The 24,074-nt window shown below is 45.1% G+C and overlaps 1 protein-coding gene across 5 annotated transcripts in view; it reads right to left on the reverse strand.

Moving 5' to 3' along the window:
• kis (chromodomain helicase DNA binding protein kismet) overlaps positions 1–24,074 on the reverse strand; it is a 154,406-nt gene that overhangs the window by 21,418 nt on the left and 108,914 nt on the right. For all 5 annotated transcript variants that reach the window (XM_084590373.1, XM_084590377.1, XM_084590375.1 and 2 more), the window contains 7 exons: positions 21,767–22,378; positions 20,645–21,027; positions 18,985–19,113; positions 13,386–13,793; positions 13,220–13,289; positions 12,375–13,156; positions 8,766–8,892 (listed from right to left, as the gene is read on the reverse strand). In XM_084590373.1, the coding sequence (XP_084446499.1) occupies positions 8,766–8,892; positions 12,375–13,156; positions 13,220–13,289; positions 13,386–13,793; positions 18,985–19,113; positions 20,645–21,027; positions 21,767–22,378 (2,511 nt within the window). The remainder of the gene's footprint in view (positions 1–8,765; positions 8,893–12,374; positions 13,157–13,219; positions 13,290–13,385; positions 13,794–18,984; positions 19,114–20,644; positions 21,028–21,766; positions 22,379–24,074) is intronic.

Consider the following 24,074-nt stretch of genomic DNA (forward strand, 5'->3'; position numbering starts at 1 on the left):
GGCGACTTCAATGCCAAGGTAGGGAAAAAACAGGCAGGAGACAAGGCAGTAGGTGACTATGGCATTGGTTCTAGGAATAGCAGGGGGGAGTTACTAGCTGAGTTTGCAGAGCGCAATAACTTACGAATCATGAATACCTTCTTCAGCAAACGGAAGAACCGGAAATGGACATGGAAAAGTCCTAACGGAGAGACTAAAAATGAAATCGACTTCATAATGTGTTCAACCCTCGCCACTATGCAAGATGTAGAGGTAATCGGGAAAGTGCGATGCAGTGACCACAGGATGGTGAGGTCCCGAATTAGCCTAAATCTGAAGAAGGAACGCAATAGATTAGTAAGAAAGAACCCATCAACGAATTAGCGGTGAGGGGGAGGGCAGAAGAGTTCAGGATCTCGCTACAGAATAGATATTCAGCTCTAACCGAGGATGGCGGCATTACCCTAGAAGCAATAAACAACAATTTCAGAGATATTATTACTGAGTGCGCTGTAGAAATAGGCGGTAGGATAGTTAGAGAGGATACCGGTAAGCTGTAAGCTGTCTAAGGAGACGAAAAATTTGATTAAGAAACGCCAGAGTATGAAAGCTTCCAATCCAACAGACCGGACAGAATTGGCAGAAATATCAAAGGTAATAAATAAGCGCAAAGTGGCCGATATAAGGAAGTATAACATGGAGAAAATTGAGCATGAAAGGACGGGGGAAGCCTTAAAGCGGTAAAGAAGAAATTGGGCATAGGCAAAAACCATATGTATGCGATAAGGGACAAGGCGGGCAACGTCATCACTAATATGGACAAGATAGTCAAAGTAGCCGAGGAATTCTATACAGATCTCTACAGTAGCCAAAGTAGTCAGGACCGTAATGAGATTGGCTGTAGAGAAAAACAGTCAGACGTTCCACCAGTGACGAAGGACGAGGTCAAGAAAGCACTAGAAACTATGAAAAGGGGGAAATCAGCTGGAGAGGATCAGATAACTACAGATTTGCTGAAGGACGGGGGGGATATCGTGCTAGAAAAACTGGCCGCCCTGTATACGCAGTGCCTGGTGTCATCGACGGTACCGGAACCATGGAAGAATGCAAACATTATCCTCATTCACAAGAAAGGGGACTCTAAGGACCTTAAATATTACAGACCAATCAGCTTACTATCTGTTACGTATAAGGTATTTACTAAGGTAATCGCTAATAGAATCAGGACAACCTTAGACTGCAATCAAGCAAAGGATCAAGCAGGGTTTCGGAAACGGTACTCTGCTATCGATCATATCAATACCATCAATCAGGTGATAGAAAAATGCTCGGAATATAACCAGCCCTTATACATAGCATTCATCGATTACGAAAAGCATTTGACTCAGTTGAAACCTCGGCGGTGATGCAGGCGTTGCGAAATCAGGGGGTAGACGAGCCATACGTGAAAGTGCTGGAAGATATATATAGTGGCTGCACAGCAACCATAGTTCTGCATAAAGAAAGTAACCAAATTCCCATAAAGAAAGGTGTTAGGCAAGGAGACACAATCTCCCCGGTACTATTCACAGCTTGTTTAGAGGAAGTATTCAGAGACTTGGAATGGGAGCAGTTAGGGATAAGGGTAGATGAAGAATACCTCAGTAATCTGCGATTTGCTGATGACATTGCCTTGCTAAGCAACTCGGGGGATGAACTGCAAATAATGATTGATGGCCTAGACAGAAAAAGTAGAAAGGTAGGCTTGAAAATCAATATGCAGAAGACTAAGGTAATGCTCAACAGCCTCGGGAAGGAACTGCAGTTTAAATTAGGTAGCGAAATACTGAAAGTAGTAAGCGAATATGTCTACTTAGGACAGGTAGTAACCGCAGATCCGGACCACGAAAAGGAAATAACAAGAAGAATAAGATTGGGATGGAGCGCATTTGGCAAGCACTCGCAGATTATGACTAGCAGCTTACCGGTATCGCTCAAGAGGAACGTATACAACAGTTGCATCTTACCTGTACTCACCTATGGGGCTGAAATGTGGAGGCTAACCAAGAGAGCTCTACTTAAGTTGAGGACAACTCAGAGGGCTATGGAACGAAAAATGGTAGGGGTAACATTAAGAGATAGAAAGCGTGCAGAGTGGGTCAGAGAAATAACTCAAGTTACCGACATTCTAGTGGAAATTAAGAAGAAGAAATGGACATGGGCAGGACATGTAGTGCGAAGAGAGGATAACCGATGGTCGCTGAGGGTAACAAACTGGATTCCAAGGGAAGGAAAGCGTAGCAGGGGGTGGCAGAAAGTTAGGTGGGCGGATGAGATTAAGAAGTTCGCAGGGGTCAAGTGGATGCAGCTAGCACAGAACCGGGTTAAGTGGAGAAATATGGGAGAGGCCTTCGCCCTGCAGTGGGTATAATCAGGCTGATGATGATGATGATGATGACGGAGTTCAATGTCTCAAAGCGACTCGGGCTATGAGAGACGGCATAGTGGACAGCTTCAAAAATTTCGACCACCCAGGGTTCTTTAACATGCACTGACATCGCACAGCCCACAGGCGCCTTGCTTTTGGCCTCCACCGAAAAGAGGCCACCGCGACCGGGATTCGATCCCGCATGCTATCTCAAAATTCATACACGAAACACGCTGCTATCAAAGACCTTAAATGTGCAGGCACAACGAAGCCTTGACTTTAGGTCAAATGCTAGCCAATACAGTTGAAACTTGTTATAACAAGCACGGATATAGTGAATTACAGGACAAAATGAAGTGAAATTAAAGTATGATTGGTCTTTGGTTTTTTTCTAGACAGTAGAATCTCGATGATACGATTACGGCTGGTACGAATTTTAAGAATGCTTTGAACGGACTACATTGTATAGATACGTTAAGAATCAGGGTGATACGAAGAATTTCTGAACCCACCGCGGTTGATACGAACGTGCACACCAGTCGCGCAAGCGAGCGGGCCGGCGCGGCTGACATCAAGAGGGTAACATAACCAACGCGGCCGCCGCTAGCCTCCCCCCGCCGCGAATGATACGAACGAACGTTGTACAAACGCACAAAGCCACCGAGCAGCTCAGCGCAAGAGCTCACAGGGGGAGAGGGTACCCACCGCGGCCGCTGCCTCTCCTCTCCAACCTCCCTCACCCCACTAGCCATCCTACCCCCCCCTCCCTTTCGTAGCAAACCGACGAGCACTAGACAAGGATGGCCAAGGCGAGGTACGTGCCCAGTCGTGTACGTCACTCATTCGCTGGCAGCTCATTGGTCTATCGAAAAGTTGTCTCGCCGACTGTTCCCAGGAGGCCTGTGACGCTGGCTGCCCCTGCAGTAGTTCACCTTGGTAGTTCTCCGTTCGGTGCTTCTTTCTGTCGTTCGCTGTGACGTGAAGTGCCCAAACGTTAGAAAGACGTAAGCGTCTTTCTTTCAAGGAAAAGGTTGAAGTTCTGAAGAGGTTTGACGAAAACCCTAAGAAGAAGCGTGTCGACTTAGCAAAAGAGCTAGGGTTGGCACCGTCGACGCTCTGAACCATTGTTAGGCAGCGAGATGCCATCTTGAAGAATGAAATGTGCAGCACATCGGTGCGAGCGTGAAGCAAGCTAAAACAGCGACCCATGTCAAGCTGGAAGAGGTTCTGCTGACTTGGTTCCGCAAAATGACAGCGGACGGCGTCAACGTGGACGGCAAGGTGCTACGTGAAAAAGCCGACACCGTCGCGCTTTCGCTTGGAATTAAAAATTTCCAAGCGTCTGGGGGATGGCTGCACCGGTTTAAGGAGCGGCACAGACTTGTCTACCGGGTCGTCTCAGGTGAAGGCAAGAAAGTGGACCAGTCAGCTGTAGATGAGTGGCTGAACACGCTGCCGGCGCTGATTTCGGAGCACGCGCCACGCGACATATTTAATGCCAACGAGGCGGGACTCTTTATCAACCTTCAACCGAAAAGAAGTTTGTGCGCAAAAGGCCAGGCATGCCAGGGCGGCCAGAAAAGCAAGGAGAGAGTACAGTCGAACCTCGTTATAACGAACACGGATACAGCGAATTATCGGATATAACGAAGTAAAAGCAAAGTTTGGTTGGCTGTGCTTTATTTCTATGGGAGTTCTATCTGTATAACGAAATGAAAAACTGAAAATTTGACACTAAATCGGTTATAACAAAGCATATTTCGTATTCACACGACTCAAAATCTGCAAAGAAGCAAAAAAAAAAAATTTTTCAAAACGCTAAATTTCGGTTTTATCAATCGCCTCCACCTAAAATGTGTTTGAATCACCCGCGCTTTCGCACGCCATGCCATCTAGGGACCGCGAATGAATCTAGCATCAACGGCTGCCTGGCATGTGACCGGCACATGATCGGACCACCGCCCGCGTCTCCTCCACCTAAAATGTGTTTGAATCACCCGCGCTTTCGCACGCCACGCCATCTAGGGACCGCGAGTGAATCTAGCATCAACGGCTGCCTGGCATGTGACCTGCACGTGATCGAACCACCGCCCGCGTGCCCCTGCCCCTACTTTTTGCCGACCCGCGCGTGTGCTCACTTTCCTCGAGGTCGTGCCGTCGTCTTGCAGCATGGCGATGCCGAAACGCAAAGCAGTTTCTCTTGAAACAAAGATAAAAATATTCAGGGCGGTCGACAGCGGGCGCGAGAAGAAAGAGATTGCCGCAGACTTCGGCGTTGCGCCTAGCACTCTGTCAGCCATACCGAGCGCAAGGCAGAAGATAGAAAACGTGCACTCTGCAGGCACCGTGAAGAACGACAGGAAACGCGTCAGGTATTGTCACCACCAGGATGTTGAAGATGCCTTGTTGTTGAAGATGCCTTGTTCGCGTGGTTCAAGGACGTTAGAGCGCGCAACCTGCCTGTGTCTGGTGCCGTGCTTCAAATGAAGGCAAGAAGTCTCGCTTGCGTCTTAGGCCACGATGACTTCTATGCAAGCAGTGGCTGGCTGCAGCGATTTAAAGACCGCCACCAGATTGTTTGCCACACCTTGTCGGGCGAAGAAGCAGCCGTCGATGTAGAGAACTGCGAGAAGTGGGCAGAAAGCTTCCGCATGCAACTGGATGGCTACGAGATGCGCGATGTCTACAACGGGGACGAGACTGCGCTTTTTTTTAAGCTGCTCCCGGAAAGGTCACTCGTTGCGAAGAACGAACTGTGCCGAGGAGGCAAGAAAAGCAAAGACCGCATCACCGTTGTTGTTTGTGTCAACATGGATGGGTCAGATAAAAGGCGGCTAACTGTTATTGGTAAATCTGCTCGCCCCAGGTGCCTGCGCAACGCCCGAAATGTCCAAGCGGACTATCGCTCGAACAAAAAGGCGTGGATGATGTCGTCACTCTTTGAAGCATGGCTGAAGGCCTTCGACAAAGACATGGCAGAGCAGCGCAGGAAAGTGCTCCTTATATTGGACAACTGCTCTGCCCATAAGGTGTCTGTACCACTTGAAGCGGTCCGCCTAGTTTTTTTGCCGCCAAACTCGACCTCAGTGCTGCAGTCATTAGACAGGGGCATCATTCGCTCACTAAAATGCTGCTACCGAAAGTGATTGGTTACGCAGCTCATATTTGACATAGACAGGGGCATATCAACGGCCATAAACCTCAAAACTACGCTGGACATGCTGTACGGTGCATGGAACGAAGTGGCACAGTCGACAATAAGAAATTGCTTTGTTGATGCTGGCCTAGCCCCATCCACCAGCGAGACAGCCCAACGACGCCCACGATTCTGAAGGTGAAGCGGACAATTTCGACAAGACGACATGGCGTCAACTGGCGGTTCCGAATGTTACGTTCGAGGACTTTATTGCCGTCGATGACAACTTGGCTGTGGCGCCCGAATTGACCGACCAAGAAATTGTCGATCAGCTGCTTCCTACAGATGATGCTACGAGCAGCGATGAAAGTGAAGAAGAAGGCGAAGAGTGAGCTCTCAGCAACACCGAGGCCGCCGATATGGCGAGGAAATTGAGAAGGTACCTTGAGAACCTACCTGTGGCCAAATCAGCTGACATTGGGAAAGCGCTGCACAGTGTCTATTTCGTTGCGAAATTTATTCTATCGAATAGTGTGAAGTGCCGCCAAATGAAGATTACGTTGTTTTTTAAATAAATCAGTTCTGCGTGGTCTAAATCCCAATTTGTGTGCTCATTTTTGCTTGGCAGTGCAAAATGAAAGGTAAGGTTTCGCGTGCTTATACCACGCTTTAAAGAAGAAAAAAAAAATGCTTTTTTTTTTCAGCTCTGTGCTTTCCATTTTAGGGTAGCCTTTACTTGGGTTTATGAACAGAATTTTTTGTAGGAATTTGTGCGTACTTTTACAACGAATATCGGATATAACGAACGAATTTCCGCGCAAAATGAGACTTCGTTATAACGAGGTTTGACTGTAACAGTACTCTTTTGCTGCAACTCGGATGGATCCGAGAAACTCCAGCTTACCGTCATCGGTAAGTCGAAGAAACCGAGGTGTTTCCGATCGGCGAAGCGTTTGCCTGTCTTTTACAAAGGTAACCGAAAGGCGTAGATAACTGAGATTTTTTCCGCGAGTTCTTGACAAGCCTTGATTGTAAAATGGCGTCAAGAAACCGGAAAATTTTGCTTTTCGTGGACCAGTGCTCTGCCCACCTAAAGGAAATGACATTCAATAGCATGAAAGTCGGGTTCCTGCCGGCGAACACTACCAGCCATCTTCAGCCACTGGACGCTGAGATAATTAGAAATATGAAACATCATTTCAAAGGACTTCTAGTGAGGCGTCTGCTGGCGAAAATTGACCGTAAAGAAGCAAACTTGCGGATCAGTCTCTTGGATGCTTTGCACTTTCTAGCCATGTCGTGGGATAGTGTAACTTCAGACACAATCTCGAACTGTTTTAGAAAGTGCGGATTTGCCATCGGACTTGATGCAGCTTCGGCAGGAGATTGTCAAGAGCCAGATGAAGACCTCACGATTGATGGCTGGGACAATCTGGAAACTGAAGCTTCGACTCGGGATTTCGTTACCGCGGACGACAACGTCGCGACCTGTGGGCTGAGGTCTATTGAAGACTTGGTCAACGAAGCGAATGATTGCGAAAATGAGCCTGACAGCGATGGCAACGCTGACGACGAGTGTCATCAGCCGCCGTCAACGGCAGATACTCTTCACACTTTGGACGTTCTGCGCCGCACCGTAAGTGCCGGCAGCGTGAGCGACGAAACCGCGGCACGGTTTTATGTCTTTCAGGCGGAGCTTGTCCGCGACATCAACAGCAAAAAAGTGCAGACAAGCATTACGAACTTTTTCGGCCGCAAGTAGTTCGCCATAATAAAGTTTGGTTCATCTTCAATTCATTCCCATGCGGAAGTTGACTTGTTTTGGACAATACGAATATTTTGCGTGCTCCCTTGGAATTCGTATCATCGAGATTCTACTGTATAAGAGTTCTGCCTGTATACTGAAAATTAAAATTTAAGAGCAAGCACTTGATTAGTTATAATGAAGAAGCTTTTTGCTTCCTATGGTTAAAAATGTATCAGGAGCTGGAAAACATCTCCAAAAAGTGCAATATTTCAACAGTTTGAATTCCTATTGTGTGCGTTTGAGTGCCACGCCATCTAGGGGCAGCAAGAACAACTAGCACGAACAGCTGACAGGCAAGTGACCTACGCGTAATTGCATCCTTGCTGGCACTCCTACCGATCTGTGCGCACAAACTGCATTTCGCAAGTGCGCTGACTCAGTCACGCAAAATGGCAACGCGGAAATGGAAAGCAGTTTCACTTGTGATGAAAGCAGAGGATTTAGGATGGTTGATAGCAGGTGCAGAAAGTGGATGTTGCCACTGACTTTGCTGTTGCACCTAGTGTGTCAACAGTCTTGAAAGCGAGGCAATAAATTAAAGTGCTGATTCAAGAGAGCCACTTCGAAGGCGCCGCAAAGAACGATCGGAATCATGTCAGCCTTGTCAATGCGGGAAATGAGACGTCCTAATGTTCTGTTTGAGAACTTTGTCATTGCTGCTTACAACTTGATTGTGGCGCCGTGGCACCTGAACTGACTGACCGAAAAATCGTCGAACAGCTGATTCCTGCAGATATGCTGCTAAAGATGATGACAGCACCGGAAAGAAAAGAGCGAGCAGTCAACAGTGGTGAGACCTATACAGAATAAAGGCAAGATTTCACGTTTATGCCAAGCTTCTAATTCAAAATTTCTGCATTTTCACACCTTTTTGTTATCAATACAGTACATTTTGCTTGGGTTTAGTAGCAGACTTGTTAGCAGGAATTTGGGTATAAAAAATAAATTTTCATGCCAAATACTACTTCACTATAATGAGGTTTGACTGTATTATCGTTAGCATGCATAACATAAATAATTGGTTCATAGGAAGGGAAATGCGTAGCATCTGTCCCACTTGTTTCTGTGGACACCTGAACCCCACTGTAAGGGAAGGAAGGAAGGTGGGAGTGAAAGTGGAGAGAAAGAGGAGCCGTAGTGGAGGGCTACAGAGTAATTTTGACCACCTGGGAATCTTTAACGTGCTCTAAAATCGCACAGCACACGGACGCCTCTTCGTTTCGCCTTCATCGAAACGCAGCCACCGCGGCCGGGATCAAACCCAGGCTGGCTTATTGGAATGCTGGCACTTAAATGCTTGATCGGAACATTTCACGCGATGGAAAACAGCAGGTGACACTAGGTACGGCTTCAATAATGGCACCTAATCAGCCTTATGGCACAAAATGACAATCAAAACTTCAGTTCAAGTAGAATCAACAAAATGCCATTCTCACCCCTGACTTGCCGACTACTGCTGGGAATGTCTGCACCATGAGGCAGAACACTTGATGACAGCATAGAAGACAGAGACAGGGGCACTGCAGGGCTCTTGTGAGATTTGGGGGGCTCCTCGTGGCGGCTCTGCAGAAGACGAGAACTCATTTATGAATTCCCTGACTGAAATGAAAATACTAGCAGTATATTTATAATAAGCATACGGTTAGTGTTGATGCACCTGATAGACAAATAGCCCGTTACCATCGCTCCTGTTGACAGCATGTGGTGTGATTATGGATTAGCAGATCCTTCAAAAAAGGCATGTAAGTTGCTGTTCTGACATGCTTTGCCGCAACGGTGGGGGTGTTGCAGCAAGCGCAGCAGTTGTGTTAATACGCATGAACCACTATAACATTTGTTGCATGACTGCATTTGATCATATGTATGTTGATTAGGTCTCCTTGAGAAATTGCCGATTCTGCTGCTGTAAAAGCAGCTGGAGGTCATGCTTGAAATATCGCCTTGCTTGTCACCTTGTTTATTGCGACAGTGTACAGTGCATTGAAAAGTGACTAATATGAAGCTCTAAATGCTGTGCATCTAGACTATGCAGATTCCATTTCAGCTCTCCCTCCCCTAGACCTGTATGTAGGTGTAGAAAGGAGCAATGCTGGGGCTAAATGCAAGCACTCAACTTGCAAAATAATTACCTCACTTGAAGCAAAAATTAATTTGAATAACCTTTCAGAAATAATTGACACTGGCTTGGCACTGTGCAACTTACTATTTGGTATTCTTACTACGACTACCTCACTCAGCAATTGAGACCTGAATATGCCTCAAAACGTGAATTTACTCAAATTATTATTATTATTATTATTATTTTACTGACACATCTTACGTTTGCTCTCTGACATATTTTTATAGGTTTTGTCTTCTGGACCTCTTAGAAAAATAGCTGAAATGACCACTGTAAGAACATAAAATTTAATTTTAAAAATTCATCTTTCTTTTGTACCTGTTTCTGTGGGTTACTTTTAACATGGCTTTTAAAGCTATTTTCAATTTTAGACCAAATCTGATAAAATTTTATAACCTTATTCAGTTTCTTACATTGAGTTTCAACATGTAATTTGTCCTTTTGCGGGCGAACCCTAAACATATGAAATTGTTCATCAACTGTAGAAACAATGAGCAAAATAACCGCACAACAAAAATTCAATCAGAAATAAGGTTGGCTACTAGAAGGCATAAAGAACACTATGCTAAGAGCACTTGATTGATATAACAATCATTAGGAATGCTAGAGTGACTCAGTACACTTCCACATCTGGGTACCCTATTGCCTGGTCTAGAGGAAAACTGAATAATTTCGAAGCATAAATTTCAAAATCTGTTCCTAAGAGAGTGTGTTTTACATCTTAGCTTACATGCCACAGCAAATTAGCAAGAACAAAAATGGCTTTTTGAAAAAAAAAAAAAAAAAAAAAAAAAAAAAAAAGAAAAACCGAGGAAAAAAAGTTGTTCTTAATAAGGACTGCAGAAAAATATAGCAATATTTTCCAAAGACACCAAAAACTGCCAAGAATACACTCAGTCTAACTACAAAACTGTCGTATGACGCGGCAATGTATCACAGATTCCCAGGTTTGAGTTCGGGAACCAGACTGACTGCATGCAGAACAGTCGCAATTGCCTACAGAGTGGAGCGGATGACTCTCACAGAGCCGATCGCAGCATGCTTTTTGGTCATGTACGCGAGCTCGATTGAAGAAAAGCCACTTATTACAACAAGTCCAAAATGGCCACAATCACACACATTACACAAATACAGGCCATTCAAAAAAAGTCACTCTTGTGTGGAATTCAGCACACAGTGATGTTATAAATTGAACCTACGTCCAAAATTCTAATTGACGAGATGGAAAACATGGTAACTAATAGGACATTAGCTTCAAATTTCGTAAAATCTTATTTGCTATTTTTTTTTTTCAATAAGCAGTGTCCTCCATTAAAAAAAAAAAAAAGAAATTGTGTTCAATTTACAGTATATGAAAGCAATTGCATTCTTTGTATGAAAAAATTTTCACAGTTATGCGCCAAGACGTTTGTTTTTAACAATATGTTTTGTTTGACAAGGAATTTTGCTACTACAGTCGACGACCGATTTTTCGGGCTCTCAACGGACCACGAAAATGTCCGAAAAAACAAATTTGCACCAAAAAAGCTCAATTTATTGCCTATTATTCACTTTGAGGCCGGAAAAAGTCATGAATGTTTATCTGCACCACGCTCCGCTTCCGTGCTAACAGGTCCACCTGAATTTCGCTTGCATCAGCTCAGCTTGCGTCGGCTGCGCTGCTGCAGGTGAGTCATCATCGTCCTCGCTCTCAAGCTCCACAAGCACTTGGCGAATAATTCCTGTATCTGAGCCCAGAGCACAGTTCCAACTGGTGGTCCATGTCTGTGAACTTTGAAAACGAGACGGCCGATGGAATTTCGACACCAGCAGTGCGAAGGTCGTGAATGAACTGCTCACTGCCTGACAACTGTTCGACGACGCTCTCCTCGTCCAAGGCAGCCGACTCGTCATTCAGCACAAATCCCGCGTTGCGGAAGCAATTGCACAGCGTTGTGGGTGCTGCAGACTTCCACGCATCAGCGAGGGTACTAAGTGCTCCAAGCAAATCGACAGAGTAGGTTTTCCCCACTGTCGAGGCACACCACAACCACCAAACACTGAATCACAACACCGACTCTGTTGAGTGCCTTTTCGCTATCCGGAAACAGAACTGAAGCCCATTCAATAAAATGCGAGCCACAGTAGAGACAGAACGTAGTTCTCACATCAGCATGGCCACGGCTAGGCCTACACGGCAAACACACAGAGGAGCAAACAGAAGTGATCACGCTTAAAAAAAAAACACCACGCACTTCGGCAGCGATGTTGTGCCGGAAACGGAAGCTGCTAGGCAAATATTATAGCCTCGATCCAGCGTGTTTAGCTAAGGAGTGGCATGCAAGGCCGGCACCGGTTTCGAGGCTATCGAAGGAAAAAGTAAACAAACAAGATGGCGGCGACACCGCTCAAAATGTGTGGCAGTTGGCCCGGCTGACGCTTGGAACGACGTGCAGAATGTCCGAAAAGTTGAATAGCCCTCCTTAGAGTGTCCGAAATTCTGAGCAGCGTAATACATTGACTTTATAAGGTATGTCCTGGGGCCGGGAAAAAGTCCGAATAATCAAGCATGTCCGAAAAATCGGTCGTCGACTGTATATAGGCAAACTTATGATGGGTGACCACGGCTGAAAGGGATTTTTTTAATAATAATAATAATAATAATAATAAAAAAAAAAGCAGTTGGGATAACGTTCGTCACAGCAACACTATAGTTCTAAATTTTTAAAAAAGAAACCGAAGACAGTCGAATGCAGATTTTGGATCAGGTGGCATAGAATTACCCCTAAATATTACAAGACCTTGTGTATGTGCATACATTTGAACCAGTCAAAACCTGTAGGCATCGCTTCAACCAAAAGATTATGAATAAAGACATTTCAAAATTTTAAGGGTTTACTCTAGAAACAAGAGGAGGGCAAACTTGTTGCATACATAAAAAACGCACCTTTCTTGCTAGCAGCCGTTCTAACTCCTTTTCATCCACATGCAGCTTTCCACCAGACATTGGGAGCGCCATGGGAGTTGGTGGGGGCAAGGCCGGAGCCGAGGTTGTTGACGAGGCATCCGAATCTTCCCGCTCATCTGCACTTGAGCCTGGCTGTCTATGCTCCTCGCGCAGCTGCTGCTGCTTACGCGCTTGCAGATTGAGGGCCAGGGCATCGATGCGGCTGCCACCTGAGCGTCGGCCACGCCCACCTCCTCGACCCCGGCTGGCGGCTACGGATCCATTCAGCAGCGCCGACCGCACAGATGGCACCATGGTGGCTGTGGCAGACAAATTGGAAGTAGTGGGTGCCGAGCCCCCAGAGCTCAGGTCCATGGGCGGCTCCTCGGAAGGTGGGGCCGGTGTGCTGGCCTTGGCAGGTGGAGGGGTGGGTGCTGCTTTTACCCGCAAGTCCAGCATGCCCAGAGCACTAGTTGGCCCTCCCCGTACAGATGACGAACCCTGGTGCGCAGGTGGTGGTGGGGGCGCCTTGCTGGGTTCCTCGCGATGAGCCACCTGAGGGGATGGGGCTGCTCCTGTGGTCGCAGCAGCGACTGCTGCGGCAGCGGCGGCCACTGCACCCGGAGGTGTGCTTGGGGCCACTGTGCTCACAGGAGCAGTGGCCGTGGCCAGTGTGCTGGACAGACTGCTGGTGCTGGGTGGCGGAGGGGGCGCCAGAAACTGCTGGAGTTGCTTCAGTTGCTGCTGTTGCAAGTTGTGGGACAGAAGTGCTCGTAGCTTGGCTGCATCAGTAAAAACAAGAAGTGAGCCGCTCTGCAAATGCCTACTCTCAATTTGATACTGACCTCTCTCTGCCTCTATTTCGAACCTTCGTCTCCTTCTTCGCCGCCTTGTTCCTCTGAGCAAGTCATCACTCTGAAATTTTTGGAAGAATCAAAGCATGAGTTTGTGCTCATGCAATGTAGCAAAATATAGCATTAAAATGAAAGTTGCTTTGAAATTGCTACATACTGATGCTGGAGGGATAGGGCTGTGAGTGCCCGATGACACGGACACAACTGGAGCCATTTCCACAGTTGTTGAAACAGTGGTTGCTGCAACTATGCCAGTTGCAGTGGCTGCCACACTGGGTGCCACCACTGCTGGGGACAGTCTTGCCGACAAATCGGGAAGGAGAACTGGGGGAGGGGGAGGTGGTGGTTGAGGGTGCTGCTCCCGTACTACCACAGGGGCCGCAATATGTTCAGGAGTGGCATGTGGAGTTTGTTCAGAACCAGAGGCCACAGATGAGGCCACAGGTGAAGAAGGACACTCTGTAGGAGTGACTGGCAACAAGGTGAAACCTTGGCGAGGCACAGGCCATTCCTTTTTTTCCACAGCATGAACGATGTACTCCAATCGTATCTGAAGTACTTTGTCCTGGAACAGCAGTGAAAAATTCTCTCAGACTAATGCAGCTGGGAAATGACAAGAGGTAGCACATAGGATATCTTAAAGCAAAGGCACGCAACAACCCAACTGCAAGGCTAGCAATCAGACGCACATGGAAACAAGGGCAATAAAACAATGCCCCTTCCATGCTTTCCACGCTCACATGTAACTTGCATGACTAACCCGCGAGCAGCAAATCGAACTGCAGAAGTAACTGGCAGGTGACATGGCTGACCACCGACTGGTCGGCAGTTTCTACGATGTCATCTTTATTGAAGTGATATTTGAATTTGTGTTTGTTAACATTAAACATTGCAAGCAGTATGCAGTATCACGTGCTTTAACCATATAAACTCGCATAATGAGCCGGGTGAATTCAGTGTACTTTAAAATGGATAGCAAGCTTGGTACTTCGCAGCAACTGTCAGAGGCTAAGACATGCCATGCCAAGCAACGTGAACAGTAGCAAGCAAGAAGACAGTGAAGTCACCTACACCTGTCATCTACCAGGATAAACTATGCCAAATTAGTGCTTTTCCATGCTACACTAGGCTTAGCACATTAAACCTTTGCAATTTTTCAGAGACAAAAGTTTTCAAGCACTTTAAGGAGTACATCAAGTTTTATAGAGTTTCAAGAGCCGTGGAATCAGTTTTTCAAAAAAAACAAGGAGTGTTCAATGATTTCGAGGGTCTGTGGCTGCAGTTTGCTGAACCGTAAACGAAATCAGTATTTGATATTGAACTACACAAAACAAGCCAGAAGCAGCAAAATTCTTGAACTTATAATTTGGTCTAACAGTTAGCTTTTTAATTAGGCAGAAAGAAAAGCCTTCACACCGGACTACTTTCTGTCACGGTGATTATCTGTGTAGTGGTTACTGCAGATTTCAGTGTGGCTGAGAGCAATTGGTATTCGAACCTTCAACATTGCCGAAAAACCTTTCGTGTTCAACACAAGTCCGGCCGTCTCCTTCCAGGAGTGCTTCACATCACCACTATGTGACAGTACTATGAGCTACAGGGAAAGAATGAAGTAAAGCAGAGGATAGTCTGTAATCAAGCTTGTATGTCAATAATATAAAAAAATGCAGCCGATAAAAAGTGTGTGCCCCTACTGCAAAGTATTAAGCATGTTAGACATTCGCAAATATGAAATGTTAAAATTAGGATGGCAAAAGAAAGCAGGCAAAACAAGCCAAGCCAAATGGTGAGCACCAAGCAGCATGCTGCTAGCCTGCTGCTTTGTAGTAGACAAAGCACTGCTGCAGGGAGTGTCTTAATATATTCATATACAGTTAAATCTCGATATAACAAATCCCGCAGGACCGCAAAAAACCATTCGTTATTTTGAAATATCGTTGAAATGAAAAACCTGCAATAATAAGCCAGTGGTCAAACATCAGCATGAAAATGACGTACCTTGTCAGTAGACACATGTGTAGACAAGCAAAACCTCAAATAAAAAGGTTGCACTCACTTCAAAGCTAATTTATTTGAAGAAATCAATTATTTTCTTCTGCCGCGTACAGCAAACACGACCACACACTACATTACACCACTACAGCACATACACCTTCCACTTTGCGCAACACCTCACCCGGTGCGTGATTGCACTGAACGACGAAAGTGCGGACTTTCTTCATGTGCAAAAAAACATCAGAGTTCGATATGACCTCATTTTCAGGGCTCCCTGAAGTTTGAAAATCTCGTCTCAGCCTTTCAAAATGATTGTGGCGGTCGATGGGGCAATGCTAGCTGTCTGTAAAGGCCGATTAACTTTTTCCCTGCGTCGATTTCTTGCACTGAAAGCAGCTGCATTCCTATTAGTTCCTATCTTCGTGGCACTTCGCTGGCTACAATCCCCGCTAATCTCACACAAACTTCGCGACAAAAAATACCGTCCCGCAAGCACACATGGCACGAACGACCGACCCATGAACGACACACAACGCAAGAAGAAAAACGGCTAGGCCTGCTGGCTACTGCGTAATAAACCATAGCTTTGTGGTGGTGCTAGGAGCTGGTACTAGATATGCTGATGATGACAGCTACAGCCCACAGACCATACACACAGAAACGGCGATTTCTGTTTCACGCAAAAGTCACAAGCTGCAGTGCTTTTAATTGGAGCCAAATTCGCAATACTGATGTTCCTAGAATATAGAAGAAAAAATAAAATATGTACCTTATTCTGAAATATACGCTATTTTGAAATTTGCAATTCTGAAATAGTTTCAGGAAATCTGCCAGGGATTCATGAAAAATTCGTTAATGTGGTGCTCGTAGTAACGAGATTTCACTGCACAGTTGCCGACTGAAAATTTGAACCTATTTTTCGGTCATGCTTAATTATTTGCCCCTTTTTCGCGACACTGCGACATGCTCCATAGACCTACTTTCGATTACTTTCTAGACACTGAGTTACAATTAACTGCTACTTCATCGATGCACTAGAGATTAAACCTTAAATATGTGATGTGCAAGCCACTGAAGAGCAGACGCAGACAAAAGGCTTCGCCTTAGCACAAACACTGAGAGTGAGAGTAGGTGTTCAAATGCGCGCATTGTTTTTAACTGGTGACAGCTTAAATCTGGTGCCTATTGAAAGACACACTCATGAAATTAGGATAAAAATTTCAAAACAGTGAAATTCTCAAAAATGTATAAATAATATGTGGATGCCCTGCTGTTGAGACTACACACTCGCCTGCCAGAAGAAGTGTAGCGAGTTCACTGAACTCACTAAGGAGCGCATGCATTCTTGTGTGAGTGTCACTAACATCGTCATGTGACATACGTGAATGTCACTGGCTGAAAGTGCCACTGAATCTGCTCATGCGAAAGGAGTACAGTCAAACCTCGATATAACGAACACGCATATGACGAATTATTGAATATATCGAACTCTTCCTAAATATTTTTGTCAAACACGTGTATCTTTAACTTCCCACAGAGAACACTGTTCGGCATAAAATGGATATTACGAACTTCGCGACGCAGGAGGCAGGCTTTGTTGCACTACACGTGTGTTGTGCGGCGCAGCAAACGTTCAGGACTACCTCGCAGGCGCTGACAGTGCCACAGATGCCACGACGGCATTGGGAGTTGACAACCAAAGAAATCTAAGGCCTCCGAGGTGATCTCGGAGGCCATGAGAAATCATTTGCATCTCACAATCGCTAACAGCGCCGCTTCAGCAGCGGCGCGATCGAATGTTGCTTTTGCCTTTTTGGTTTTAGCGTCTTTCGTGTTTTTTGGTTTTAGTGTTAGCAGCGGTGTGGCCGTCGTTCGGCGGAGGCTGCGTCGGTCGTCGTGTTGAGTGTGGTGCACGGGTGTTCGTAGTGCTGTGATGGTGGTGAACGTGAAAAAAAGAGCAGCACTGACGTTAAAGACCAAGCTCAAGATAAAATCAGGGCCTTCAAGGCAGTTTACAAGAGGAGACTGATTGACACTCTTCTCGTGAAGCAGGACTTGATCGACTTGCTGGGAGCATTAAAGCGGCATGGGACAGCTTGAAAGGCGAAACGATTGCCAACTACTTTCGGCACGCAAGTTTTGTTCCAGCAGGGGCCCATGCATCAAATGACAATGGGGACGATCCCGACGAAGCAGAAGCAGAGCTCCGCGACACGCCCGCAACAATGACTGTAGAGGTCTTTGTAGGCGGCGATGACGGCTGTACTGACGGACGCCGAAATCACTGTGGAAGTTTCTGAACATCCCGCAGACGATGAGAACATTCCGGCTTCACAAGAAGCGCTTGCTGCATTGCATTTACTGCGCCGTCACTGCAGTGCTATTGAGAGCAGTGGGTTTGCCCTTGTTGAGTGTTTGCAAGCTATGGAACAGGGCGTGATACGGAACGCGATCAACACAAAAAAGCAGGCCGCGATAATGCAGTTCTTTGCACGCAAATAAATGAACATGACCCAAGTAGGCACCCTCAGAGTTGCTGTGCCTTCTCTGATTGAATTTTGCTGCTCTGGCATGTATTTTCTACGAAATTTTATATTACGAATTATGAATAGAGCGAACTATTTTCCGATTTTTTAACTGTTCGTTATAACGAGGTTTCACTATATATAATGCAGTGGCATGCAGTTTCTGGGTCGTATCTAGTCATCATACGCCATCCATGCTTCCACAAGTGGAGGGAGATTTCTCAAGGAAACCTTGTCAGAAGGTGTTCATGAATCCCAGCCGACTCTTGAATGGAGGAGTGGGCATTGTCTCCACTCAATAGGGTTGAGGTAGTGTGTGAAATCGGGGCTCATTTGTAGATACAAGCATTAGTGGGCTGTAGTCACAGGTTCATTCTAGAAAGTGAAAACAATGAGGTGCCACCAAACGAAAAAAGCTAAAAGCACATCATCAGCAATGTAAAGGAAACATTATTTTTTCACTGAAGAGCACACTGGAGAGAGTGCATAATCTAATAAAGCATGATGAGCACTCCTGAAAGAAAAGAACACTTAACAATTAAGAAAATCAGTGATATTTTCCTAAAATGCGGCTATGTGGTGGACAGCACCAATCATGGCAGCATTAAACTGCAAGGCATCACTTATGAGTGTTTTATGTGAATTTCAATGCCAAATTAAAATTATAGATCCTCTTTTCTTGGATATTTCAGTATTGAACCTATACAATACGAGGCAAAATCTTTTCATGTCCATGATAATCTCATGTCAGGCTTTTTAACTTGCCTACCTGCATTCAAGTAAGGATATTCCATTATATTTTTATTCTGGGAAGTGGCATACAGATTTATCCAAGTTTATTAGTATGCCAATTTTCAATTTATTGTTGATTAGTGTTAAGTTCCTCTTAGTAACTCAGGGGAGACTTTTGACTGTTTTGTAAACAATGCAATTATCAGCAATCTCATTGAAATTGTTATAAATATTGTGAGATCATTTCCAACAGTCAAGTGGATGCAGCTAGCACAGAACTGGGTTAAGTGGAGAAATATGGGAGAGGCCTTCGCCCTGCAGTGGGTATAGTCAGGCTGATGATGATGATTTCCAACAGTTCTAACAATCAGCTGTAAATAAGGAAGTAAAGCAGCATTACGCCCCTTTAACCAATCCACAATATCAAGCACCGGCAAGCTATGAACACGCTTCCAGAAGCACAATCAATCAGACACTACAAATGAAAGCGATCAATAGCATTACCTTTGGCCACCGAACTGGGTTGCGAGTGGAGTGCGTCATGAAGTGGACCACGGGTGGTTCTGTTCCACATTCTCCATCCAAGTTGAAACTCTCTTGACTTAATACATCATCCTGTTGTGAATTCGTTTCCTGTGTAATGAAATATTCAACACTTATAAACTCGAATTCATCATAACAAAGTTAAAAAATGCTTTAAAACCAAATGAATATTTTTTTGTGTATTTTTTTAAACATCCCAAAATTAATACCATAAAATATTGTAGATTCTTGTTTAGACATAGGCGAACCTGCAAAAGGTACATACAGTAAAATCTCATTAAATCGACCCACGCTTATCTGGAAAATTAGATCATTCGAACTAAGAGAGTGGTCCCAGCCAGCGTTCATGTAAGTCGGAGATGTTGAACGCTCGTTAATTCGGATATAGACGGACTTGCTCCAATCAAACCAGATGGGGTGATCAGGCTGAGGTACAACCTGCTCAGCCAGTGGTCACTTTCCCGAACCTAAATTGCTAGGAACTGTGGAGTCCACACAATCTGTGCACGCTGACAGGCACGACAACAATCGTAAGTTCCCCATTTCGGAAATATAGCACAGTCGTATCTTTTCAGTTTCACTTTCTTTATCTTCCCGCCGTCCAGCATTTGCAATCAGGCATGCGCATCAGCTAGCTGGGCCATTGTGGATGCTGCTTGCTGAGCCACTGTTTTTTATTTTTATTTTGGGATAGTGTCACATTTTTCTTACGCATATATCCCTTGTGTGCACCAACATACTGCTGCCAGTATGGTGCAACTGAGAGAAGAACCCACAGTTTCACTGCACTACATGCTTCACCGTTACACTTCATCAGATTAACTTTTCAGTGAAGCAAAATGCGACGGGGCAAAAGCACCAACAGCTTCACTGGTAAAACGTATCAGTGAAGAAGCATATTTGTAGAGGAACTCCATTTTCTTCTGATAACATAGTTATTCTGAATATAGAAATACTGCATTTATTCGCATAATAAGCCCAGCTTTTCAAGAAAAGCTGACTATCAGTTTGGGGGAGGGATGGCTTTATTATGCAAAATAAAAAAAAGCTCAGATTTTTTTTTTTTGTGACTATCTAAATTTCACACACACCCGCCTGCCCAAACGTAAGTTGGTCATAAGGAAAACCATGTGATCAGCCATGATCATGTTACTGGTTTTAAGCATCTTTCATTTCAAAATGTGCCTGCTGTTATCACAGGGCAATCCAACGATTTCTTAACTGTGGAGGGCACCAGTGAATTGAGCTGAAATAAAGCGAACATGCTGAACAACAGGCTATCCAAGCACACACTGGTTTAGTCGGGCAGGCAGCAGGCCATTGAGCAAGACACTGCTGCCAGTGCTCCACTCAAGGGTGTGTAGAGTTTTGGCACTCTGCCATATCCACCAAGATCGTCACCCATGCCGGAGTTCTCATCAAAAGACAAACATGCAATGGTGTTATCAATGTGCAACATCTTGCAGGCAAAAGTGTGGGGTGTTCTAAAAAAGGCTCATAGATTTTTTTAGCACATTTTCAACGACAAAAGTGTGTCTGGAGGGGGGGGGGGGGGGGGGGGGGGAGCAAGGGTTCATTAAGCAAGTTGGTTTATTACAAGAGTGAATAATAGCAAGCTCACCTGAGATTCTTCAGTCAATTGTGGAGTGAGAACACGGAAAGGTGGAAATCCAATAAGGGGCATTTTGGAACCGCACGGTATCATCTCCGCAGGATCTTGTTCAGTATCAGTCTTCTCAACATCAGTCTTGGAGTTGTCATCCTCCATAGGAGGTGGGGGAACCCCTCCAGGTGTGGGCAGCTCCAACAGAGCACAAGTCATTGAAAGAGAAGAAGCTGGCGTCACAGTGGTGGTGTTACAGAAGGCAGATTGTTCTTGATGGGTCATCTCAGCAATACCCGACAAATCCTTTTCACAGTGAGGCTCCTCTTCTTTGGCTTCTTTGTCATCAACATTTAATGGCCTCACTTCTGCCTCTTCCACTTCAACAGGCTCAGCAACAACTAAAAAATAAGCAAAAAGAAAGGATAAGATTTTGATAACCAGACCTTACACTGCCTAGCAATGAAGGCAGACATTAGACCCAGCTCAGCCGTTACAAAATGGCAGCAAAGAAACAGGCTTATAACGACTTTAGTGAAAGAATTGGTGGGAAAGGGGCACGCTTCACCTGGCGCCACTGGAATATGGCCGTGTCATCAGGGATGACTTTGTAGTCAACTTGTTTGATGCTTTGAAGGACTTTGTACGGGCTGAACTACCGCCGCAAGAGTTCACTCAGTCCACGACCGACAGATCCCCTTCAAATGCATCCTTCAAATACATGCACTTGCTGCTGACTTAATTACTAATTTGTGTTCCAATTATCCCATTTATACCAAAATACAGTTGTAATCTACTGCATTATATAAAAGACTATGAAACACAGATATGAACCTTCAACCAACATATGAACATGCCTCCACGGCCTAGGGGCAGCGTGTCTAGATCGGGATCGAAGAGCCCTACAGAGCTGTCACCCTCCCAACTTAATGCCAAAGCCCAAGTTAGCAGTGCCTGCCAACTCAGCATGTGATACTGTGACACCACACATCAAGTGCACAGTCATGTAATGAATCAATGGTCAGACAACAGTGAAATAAGACATGAATGTGCACCCCAGTATATTCAGCAAAGCACCCATGCACCTCTTCTAACATTCACATGCATTCTCCCGTGGGCCAACACGAGTAAGGGACTCACCTTTGTCAGAATCATTTTTCTGTACAGGAAGCTCAGCATCTTCTTCAATTTTCTTTGGTTCTACTAAAGGTACCTCATGTGGTTCCATATGCTGCTTCTTTGTACTGCCATCCTCATGTGTTGGCTCTACAGTCTTAATTTCAGGATCCTCATCAGCTTCAGAAGTCGCTTCACTTTTGGGCCCATCAACTTCCATCTCTTCGCCAAGGTTCTCTTCTGTACTGTCCTTCAGTACTGGCTCTTCTGAGGACTTCTCGATGGGCTTATCCTCATCACTTTTCTCATCTGCAGAGAAGGCTTCAGGAGACTTGGCTGGTTCCCCCTTAGTTGATGGTTGTACTGCACTGCCATCGTTTTTCTCCGAGACATCGTCCTCGCAAGGTGTCATCTTAACAGCCTCACCAAAACATTCAGAGGTAGTCTTTTCATTCTCACTAGAACTGTCGACCTTCAGCTCACATGAGCTGTCGACCTTTACCTCAGATACCTGGGAAAAAACTGAGCTCTCGTCTTTGGACAGGGCTACAGCTGCCTGAGTCACAGTCTCTGCACTAAGCATCTCTTGGTTGCTGTCAACCGTCGCCTTTGCAGTGGCTGGCATAGCAGTATCCACTGAAAAACAAAACAAAGATAGAGAGCTATTGGACTGGCATATCATCACATACAATTTATTTTGTAGGCACCATAAAATTCGTCACAGTACAACCTCTACACTACGCCAACTAGATGTTCTTTACAGGTCTTACCTCAACGCTGCAAACAATTAGCAAGAAGCTTGTATGCCATAAAGATATTAATTGCCAGTACAGTGCAGTCCACTTATAACGATATTGAGAAAAACTGAAAAATCGAATCATAACAGGTTATCGTTACATCTGGACCAGCAAAAAAAAAAAAAAAAAAAAGGAAGAAAAAGGGGACACACCCACATATTTTCCTATGCATATAGGCTTGCTTACTTTGCCAGTGATCGGGTTGAACAATGCGAATCACCATAAAGAGCACCGAGACTACTATTACAGGATACAAAAAAAAAACCATAAAGTAACTTAACATGCTTAAAAAAGTCTGAAATTCGTGCTCGCATAAGCTGGCGGCAGTCCTTGCATGCATGAAAACGAATCAATAGCTATTTATGGTTTATTTTTACATGAGAAATGGGAAAACTAATAATTCTTGAGAATTTGATTGTTATAAGTGATATTGTTATATCTGGTATCGATATAAGTGGATTACATTGTACAACAAACCTTACTGTCTAACGGTGTGTGCATAGTACATATTTTAAACCAAATCAGCAACACATCTAATACAGTCTACCCCAGATATATCAAACCATGATACATTATTATACAGTAAAAACACGCCAATTCAAACTCAGTTAATTTGAATGCCTTTTGAAGAGCTTCTGCAGTCCCATAATTTCTAACATAAATCTGACTGGACACCCTGTCGCCGGCGTTCATTTTGTAGCTTCCCCCACAGGATGGTATCGCGGTGCGTGCGCAACTTAAGTAAACTGTAAGGATGTGACAGTGCCAACAAAGATCAAAACTGAAGTGGCGCTCCACTCAGCCTTTCACACTCTGGACCGACCTGGCCGACTTGCAGAAAATCTGCATAGCAATGTCATTTTGGGTTCCGTGGAGTGTACATGCCCTTAAGATCATATCATAAGTCCCTCTCGCTCTGCCTGCCACTTGACTTGGGCAGTGACTGTCAGCGCAAAGAAGCCAGCCAAACAGCACGCCATTCGAATTCTCTGTTGCATAGCGGATCTACGTACAAATTAACAGTTTTCTTTTCATGTATGGAGCCCAATGCACCCTGCCAAGAACGGGCACCACCGCAGGGCTACCTGCCACTTGTCCAAGGCTACTTTATGACCCACATATAGACCAAAATATGCTACTCCTGAACTGTGACTGAATCATGCATACTGTCAAACCCAGACCTTGGGTGTCATTGATCACTAGACTTAAGATGCTGCAAAGTGCACTAGCGGTATGCAGAACAATCGGGTTTTGTAACCTCTGTGAGCATATACACTTGTCTATATCATGCTCCTGCAAGTAGAAGGCTCCTGGGCCCCACTGCATTTTTACAGATGTAATACCAACCAGAGGAACAGAAGCCCCTGGATTTTTTCGGGCTGCGTGGAACATGATCGACATGTGTCAATAGCTCAGCCACTGCAAAGTGTTAACCTGCATCGTTTACCACCAAGCATTAAAGATTGCAACATAGCTAGGAATAAAGATGCATATCTAAGTAGCGCTGCTGAAAAAAAAAAATAAATAAATAAATT

Source organism: Amblyomma maculatum, chromosome 1, assembly GCF_055883805.1.
Source record: "Amblyomma maculatum isolate TAMU_Amacu chromosome 1, ASM5588380v1, whole genome shotgun sequence".
NCBI classification, from domain to species: Eukaryota; Metazoa; Arthropoda; class Arachnida; order Ixodida; family Ixodidae; genus Amblyomma; species Amblyomma maculatum.